Source organism: Alligator mississippiensis, chromosome 12, assembly GCF_030867095.1.
Source record: "Alligator mississippiensis isolate rAllMis1 chromosome 12, rAllMis1, whole genome shotgun sequence".
NCBI lineage: Eukaryota > Metazoa > Chordata > Crocodylia > Alligatoridae > Alligator > Alligator mississippiensis.
Window position 1 is genome coordinate 30,290,493 of NC_081835.1, and position 8,436 is coordinate 30,298,928.

General features: G+C 46.8%; 1 protein-coding gene across 2 annotated transcripts in view; it reads right to left on the reverse strand.

Moving 5' to 3' along the window:
* The window catches only part of LOC102560741 (haloacid dehalogenase-like hydrolase domain-containing 5), a 48,558-nt gene extending 40,419 nt beyond the window's left edge, over positions 1-8,139 (reverse strand). For both annotated transcript variants that reach the window (XR_009456034.1, XM_059715861.1), the window contains exons 1-2: positions 7,986-8,139; positions 4,690-4,899 (exon numbers count right to left, since the gene is read on the reverse strand). Coding sequence is in view for 1 of the 2 variants with exons in the window: in XM_059715861.1 (XP_059571844.1) it covers positions 4,690-4,899; positions 7,986-8,117 (342 nt within the window). In the remaining variant the exon portion in view is untranslated. The remainder of the gene's footprint in view (positions 1-4,689; positions 4,900-7,985) is intronic.
* Positions 8,140-8,436: the final 297 nt, after the last annotated feature.

Consider the following 8,436-nt stretch of genomic DNA (forward strand, 5'->3'; position numbering starts at 1 on the left):
GTGTAGGGGTGTGCGTGTGTGTGTATATATATGTCATTGTGTGCATGATATACGAATTAGTGATCCGTGCCTAACTTTTGGGGTGTATAGTGTATGTGCTTGGATTGGTGATAGGTATGCATGTGCCTAGGCTGGTTTGGATGTGCCTGAGCTGGTAGTGTGTGTGTGTACCTGATTTGTGTATTTGTATATGTGCAATTGTGTCACACCCTCCTGTCTAACAGTGCAATATTGAGATCCTGAGAGTTGGCCTGACCCCACAGGGCAACATTTTATGGTGGAGAATGCAGGCATATTGCAGGTGTTAGCGGGAGTGAGAAGTGTGGGTTGGGTGAGCTAGTGTGCCTGTGTATTTGATGCCTGCCTGTGTTGTATTTGAAGCATTGCTGTTACTGTAGGAACACCTACACCATTACCGTTGTGATTATAGAACTCGCCCCAGAGCAGGGTGGGCATACCCAGTGTAGGGTCAGCATTATAGAACTCGCCCCAGAGCGGGGTGGGCATACCCAGTGTAGGGTCAGCATTGTTAAGAGGAACTCCTGCAGGACAGGGGCTCGAGCACCCACAGCACTATAGAACTCACCCCAGAGCGGGGTAGGCATACCCAGTGTAGGGTCGGCTTTGTTAAGGGGAACTCCTGCAGGACAGGGGCTCGAGCACCCACAGTGCTTTCTTTGTTGTTATTATTGTGTCTGTTGTTGTTGTAGGGCACAGAAGTCCAGGAACCAGCATGTTCAGGCACAAAACCCCCACACCAGGCATAAGTGATCACAGCACTAAAGGGGTGAAAAAGGAGGAGGCAGGTCCTCTCCAGCAGAAATGCTTGTAAGATTGTTTTGTCTTGAGGCTTTTGAGATTTTGTATCTTGAGCTTTGAGGTGTCTAAAATTTTGAGTTTTGAGTTTATTGCTGGCTGTAAGCTACTGTTTGGTGGATGACACTGGGTTTTGTTTACTGTGAAGAGATAGTATAGTCTAGTATTTAGACCTGAGTAAAAAGGGTAGCAACCTGGTTCTCTGACTTCCCTCTTTTGTGCCAGATTTGGGACATAAGGGAGATCCAGTTCTTGAAAAGTGCTGGGTCTGGGCAGGTTGAAAACCATTATGATTGAAACTGCCCCCCACAGCTTGTGCCTGTATTGTTACAGCCTTATGTGAGGGAGTTAAAGAAAATTTCACTAGGAAAGATGCATGGTTCACTCATTCAAGGTTTGTTTCCTTACATATAGAGATTCAGAAAGCAAGGAGCTGTGATAGAGAGAGGGAAAGGAAAAAGATAGAGGGAAGTGGGAAAACAGGCTGTGAGGCAGCTGTGAAAGAGAGATGTGGAAAGTGTTTAGAAAGAAAGGAGAGAATAATAGATTAACAGAGTTTAAATGCTAGAGCAGGTAGGAGGAAACAGTAAGCATGCAATTTTAGGAATGACTACTCTAGAGCAGGGAAAAGATGCAGTTGCTTTAAGGAAAAGTTGTGTCCTGATCTCAGAGTGCCTGAGGTCATGCTGTGGTCTGTTTGGGTTAAGTACAACACCCTATATCACTGGTTCAATAAGAAGTCAGTAGCAGAGAAGACTAAGTTCTGTGCTAGAGACTGTGAATGTTTGTAGCACAAGTAAAGCCAAGAGATTGCAGGGATTGTTGAGGTGTTTGTGCAAAACAGTGTTGTGTGTTTGCTTTGTGCCTGTGTTGCAAGGCAGAGACTCCTAGAAGTGTAAAAGTATACCCTTATTGGTAATGAGGGTGAGATGTAAGAACATGAAAAAGGCTTTCTAAGCAAAAATTCTGAGGGAGAAAGTGTCCCTCTGAAGGATGCCAATGCCCTTGTTGCAGTTGGGCCAGGTTGTCACTTTAAAGATGAGTTTTTCAGGAGGGCTCCACAGAGCAATTAATTTTGGGAGCCTCCTTGTTAAATAAATCACCTGACCCTCAAGGAATCAGGTGAACAGTCTTTTCTATCCTGCCGGCCACCTTTCTTGGCTAGCAGGAAGGAATGGCTCTGAGCCACTGGACAATACGCAATGGACAGGCTGATCAGTGCCCACCCCAATGTTGAGGCAGGAAAAGGCCAGAAAAGTCCTCAACTTGGGATGGCCACCCTCCTGTAGGTAACTGCTCCACTTTTTCAGTATAAAAGAAAAGCACCCCAAGAATGAAAAACGATGTGTGCACCACCACTGCAAATGTCAGCACTGTACATTTGTAAATATTAGCCACTGCAAGGAGTTTTCCTTGGCAGGTTTGTGTGTGTTTGTTTTCTTTTACAGAAACCACAGTGTAATCAAAGGTGACAGATAAGCCATGAGGCCTCATTGCCACCAGCAGCATCTTCCTTATCACAGCCATGGCAAAATAAATAAATAAATAAATAAATAAAAATTGTCTCGTGTGTTTGTGTTATAAGCTTTGTGTCTGTTTGTTTGGTTTGTTTTAAGTTGTCACAGTTTAAATACATATGATATCATAAAGATATAATAAAAGTCATTGGTAATACCCCCTCTAAAAATTGAATCGGTCTGTGGATCCCAGACCACTTCCATCCGGTTGGACTGGAAAGTTGTTCTGATATTTGAAAAAAAAGGGCAGCAATTCTCAAAAAAGTTTAAGATTCCACTTGGTTAGCAAAATGATATTTATTAAAGGTTATGTGTATTTTGTTGTTGGGGGAGTTGTTTATTTGTTTCCCCCCTACTCTAAACTATCTGATGTCAGAATGTTTTGTTTTTGGTTTGTTTTTATTTGTTTGTTTGTCTGTACTTCTCTTAAGGATATAAATGCTATTTAGAATACCAGTATAACAAGATGCATGTAAAAACTGCATTCAAAGTCATATTTTAATTAGCAAAGAGACAACTATACCATTGTAACTGTTCAAATCAACCTCATTATGTTATTTTCTTTCTCTTCCACCCCTCAAGGTTTTTCTCTTTCAATATCTTTTAACTGCCTAAGTTTTGTTTTAACCTCAAACCAGCTGAAGATGACACACCTCCTTTCTATATAGCTGGATGCAACAGGGGGGCCTACTTGGGCCGATCTCCATGGCCCGCCCACCTGTTCTTGGGCTAACCACCTGCCTTCTCGCCTGCCATGCCTTGATGTTAATTGATTAATTAACTGATGTCAGTTAAGCGGGAGGCTACCCATTTTGGTGCCCCGATGCCACGGGGCGCTCTCTGCGGCTCCTTTTCTCCTCTACACTGCAGCCCAAGCCTCGCAGATGGCATCTTGATGTTCACATAAATCACCAGCCCCCACACTGGGCCCCAGAATCCTCCTAACAGGACCCCTCCACGATCCCTCCCTTCAGGCGGCCTACCCTGCCTTCATTCAGGCTACCTAGCTCGCTGAAACTATTTTCCCCTCTCAGGTGTGGTCCCCCCGGGACCTCTGGCTACCAGCCCTGGCCCACTTCCAGGCCAGCTGAGACCCCAGACCTCCGGCTCTTGGGTGCCCCTCATGGTGGGCCCCTGGCCCTTTTGACCGTCCTGGTCCTGGCCCCAGCACGGGCCAGTTGAGGGTACTCTCTTGTTCAGGTCCGAGTCTCTAGCCCCTCAATCTCTCCAGGGGTCTGCCCTCTGGGCCCTTCACACAAACACAGGTTTTACCCACCCGGTCGTGGGGGCTAGGGGTTAAGGCACCCCGACCCACCTTTCACAGGGGTGGTAACTGGCCTGGCATTTCCTGGGGGCTCCCACGCCACTGAGAGCCCCACCAGGCCTCCCACTCCCGGCAGGGTGCAGTTTTAGGTCGTGCCCAGGACCAGGAGCCTCCTTACCATCCCCTACAGCTCCTCCCTTACCTCCAAATGATCTCAGCAGCCCTCCGGCCAGGCGATGTTGTTGCCTGGCCTCCAGCTGCCAAACTGCCCTGTTTATACAGGCAGCCCTTGACTCAAAATGGCTGCCCTCATCAGGCACCTAGTGGCTGCCAGCTCCAGGCCCTTAAAGTGGCAGGCGCACACAGTGCCCTGCCACACTGGACAATGGTGTACCTGAGCTGGTAGTGTGTGTGTATGCACCTAATTGATTTGTGTGTTTGTATATGTGCAATTGTGTCACACCCTCCTGTCTAACAGTGCAATATTGAGATCCTGAGAGTTGGCCTGACCCCGCAGGGCAACACCCAAAACTCACTATAGAAAATGGTGCTTCCCAAACATACCCTTGATACATCATTCTGTTTTTACCATAATTTCCTAGCCAAAAATACTAAACATGATACAAGGCAGAAAAAAGTTTAAGATTATTAAACTTACAAATGGACAGATCACACACCCCTTTTATCTTTTAGAACTCCTTTATTCATAGGGTTTTCAGTGTCAGGTCTGTACAATCAGCTAAGACACACCATTAATTGACCAAGTCCAGGAACAGGGAGTTAGGAACACCTTCATCCTAACCTTAGCAAGGTAGTGAGAAACACATAGGTCCCATTGGGAATTTAAGATATTCCATTAGTAATAGCTGCTTGTAATAATATCTTACACCAATATACTCCTTCCAACCAAATTATTTCAAGGACTTTACAAAGCATGTCTTTTCTAATAGTAAACATTGTTAATTGAAAAGCTGAAATGTATTTAGTGCAGGATCCTCCCTTTATAATATTCACCCAAGAAAACCAACAAAAAAAACCAACAAAACAACCCCCCTCTTCCCCCCAAAATACCCACAATTAAGAGTTACTCACTGGCACTCCCAGAATATGAGACAACTGATCAGCTTTTTTCTGGCGAAGACAGTTCCCTGCATTGGTGACAAACACAACAGGCACCAAGAAATGTCCTTGAGAATTTACCAGCTTTTGAAAAGCTACTTTAGCAGCAGGAATTGGAGTCTTTCCTCGTACCAATACTCCATCGATGTCAAAAAGAAAGCCAAAAGTAGGCTGCACATGAGGCTGCAAGGACAAAAAAAAAAGGTGAAAAAAAGTAGTTTATTATTTTCATCATTACACACATTCAATAAAAATTACAGTACCCTGCCCTGATAGCACAATCGTTCTGCTCTCTCCAGGTTGCTTATAAGAGTAATCAGTGATCAAATAGTCTCCTTAAAGTAACATACTGTTTCAGATAAATTCAAGACTAAAAAATATAATGTCGTTTTCCATTGGCTCTGGGAAAGCTGATTTTCACAGACTCCCTCCACAGAGTTAATGTCAATCTACCTCTCTATATAGCTACGGACAAGAGACTCCTAAACTCCCCCACCGCCCCCCAATTTTTTTCCTCAACTATTTTAGAGTTCTTCTGACCGCTAGGTTCCTAAGTTTGGTAAAGATTTGCCCATTGCTAGAGACTACACATACAATTCTTAAAGCTAGCATTTTTTCCTAGTCCTGCTTACGCTTTGGGTGTCTTTACCTATTGCACTGCCTTCCTATTTACTCTTCTCATAACCTGGTTCCAGCCATAAGTAGAGGTCAAATTAGCATGTGGATCCTGGGGGGGGGGAGGGGGGGGGCAGGAGAAGAGTGTATCTGGAGTCCACACACATACAGTGCTGTACTGTGGGGTTACGATGACCTGAAAATATGATAAATAATGAGCCTTTTGGCTTTGGACTAATATGTCATGCATAGTTTGTGCTATATCTCAGTCGGTTAAAAAAAAAAAGTGCCACTTAAAAGTTTGTTTACAGAGTACCTGTGCTAAAACTGGCAGCAGTTTCAAAAAGGTAAAATGCATCAATTCTGAATGAGCTAAGCATATGGGTACCTGTAGTAACTTGTCTAGATGCAAATTACTACAAATACGTTGATTTTAAGGTCATTGTTTTCAAATCTGTCTCCCTCTCACGGGGATAGAAGACAAGGGGGCTACCTGACCCTCCCCCTGGAGATTTATTTCCCCTGCGGTAGCACAGCCCCGTAGCCCTCCTTTTAAAGTGCCGGGAGTCTGGGGCTGGGCGGGGGATGGGTTTGGGCAGCGTAGGCATGGGGGCTTCCCGTGGCTCCCCCAGCTGGAGCAGAGGCAGGCACAGCCACAGGAGCCGCAGGAGAAGACCCCATGGCTGCCCTGCCTGGCCCCATCCCCCACCTGGCCCCAGACTCCCGGCATGTTAAAAGGAGGGCTGAGGGGCTGTGCCGGACTCTTGCCAGGGGCACCTCCAAAACATTCCGAAACATTTTGGATGGTTTTGTTTCATTTCCGAGATGTTTCAGAGCCTTCTGTTTCGTTTCAGATTCAGTGTTTTGGGTGCCAAAATGGGCCGAAATGAAACGGCTGCCGAAATTTCACACAGCCCTGTGAACTGTGCAGTAACTTAACACTGCGTAGTAGCTGGACAAAACCTGTGCTAATAGGCTACTGCACAGTAGCACAAGTTACTGTACATTTAGTACTTGATAATCCAAGTACTAAACTTAATGCGCAGTAACTATGGCACATTAACGAACATGTACACCCAACGAGAATACTTCCTCATCTCAAATGAAAAAAAAAGAAAATAAATATTTGCAAAGAACCCTGATATTAACAATAATAAGTCACATAAAGCCCATAAGAAAATTAACAACTCTACCTTCAAAAACATTTGGAATGGTGTGAGGTAAAAAAGGTCATACACTAAATAACGGAGAGAAAAAACCCCAGTGTAACTGCTTATTATGAACCAGGCTAGACAAAGGTCCTGTTACAAAAAATAACCTATCAACACATAATTAAAAACTTGTATTCATAAAGCATAACTGACAAGGGGTCTGATAAAATGTTGATCAGATGAAAGTTTTAAAAAATGCCAGATTTAAGAAGTCAAAAGTTTTTCTTTTAATTATGCTGTTTGTTTAACAGTACAGCAAGACAGCAAAGACAAACTAGCCACATACACATGCAAGCCAGAGACTAGCTAAAACAGAAGGTGACAGCTGCCAGATAAGATCTTATTAATCCATGTCCTCCAAACACCCTGCTTCACCAACTCCCTTACACACCCAAAGGCCCCTACCTCCCCCACCAAACAAAAAGCCAAGACAATGCCTTAGAAACCTTGTCAAGGACCAGATACCCTTATGCTGTAATAATCAATAATTACAACTAGGAGTCCAATGGAAAGTCACATTTCTAGCTTACAACACCAGAAAGAGAGGGAGCTGTTATAGAAAAGTTTTGCTGGTGTGCTCATCCAGAGCCGCCACCTCTTCCTTTTGAGAAAGGACCAGTGCTTCTTTATGACCTTCCATGCTCTCATCCAGACAGACCGACATCATCCACATTAGCTTCCTTCATTCCTTGGAGTCTCAGAACAGCAGAGACTCCCTGTGCCTGAAGAAGGGTGCTTGTGCCCAAAAGCTTGCAAAAAACTTTTTCCCAACTACTTGGCTGGTTTAATGAAAGATACCACATCTACCCAAAGAAGCTTGCCTGTCTGACATCATCCACATTTTCATGTACACAAAGCACAAATTAACCCATCCTTCATCTCCCTGCAAGTTCAAAGCTATATTTAATAACATCTAGAAAATACACCAACATCTTTCTGTCACACTGACACATCACCTGTTTTCTAACAGATTTCTTTGACTTCCCTTTCAACTTCAAGCTATTTTGTCTGAATCCTGAACTGATTTAGAATTCATTGTAATCAGGAATCCAGACAAATGAACCAGCAACACGACCTGACCTTGCATTACTCCATCTGTGAGGAGAGTCAGGTGTTAAGATGGGAAATGAATGATGGTTTTTTGTTTGTTTGTTTAACTCATCAAAACAGGGACAAATTAAGACACAAATGAATCTGGGAGAGAATTCGACAGAGGAGATCCCTGCCACAGAAGCCAGTCCGGTTTAATCCGGAACGAGATGGAGACAGATTACCGGTTCCAAAGTTTTTGCATGAGGTCACTGGGTCAACCCTCAGAGTCTGACGCGCGCCGCGACCCCCGGCGGAGCGCGCACCCAGCTCCGCTCCCGCGGCCGCTCTCGGGACCCGGCGCCGCGACGCTGGAAGACGCCGGCGGCGCGTGGGCGGCAGCGCCCGCGTTACCTGAGCACCGGCCACGGCTTCCTGCGGCGGCGGCGGGGGGCAGGGGCCGCACAGCCCCCGGGGCCCGGGCCTGGCCCCGCCGCCCAGCGCCCCTCGCAGCGAGCGGCCGAGCGGCGGCAGCGCGATCCGCATGGCGCCAGCAGCACGGCAGCCCCAGCCCAGCCAGTCTGTCAGCTCCCGCGCGCCGGCTACACCCGCTGCCGCGTCACGGCCGGGGCGGGGCCTGAAGGTGAGGGCGGGGCTTCCCGGGTGCAGGGCGAGGCGGCTCTGACGGGGCTGCGGAACCGGCGCTGGCTTGGGCGTCTGCGGCTGCGGCCCGGGACCGGCTGGGCGACACTCGGGGCCGGAATCGGGGTCACCCCGCCCGGCCGGCGGCGGCGGTGCAGCGCGGGGAGCGGGACCTCCGCAGCCTCCGCCCCACGAGGTGGCAGCTGGAGCTCCCGCCCCGGGG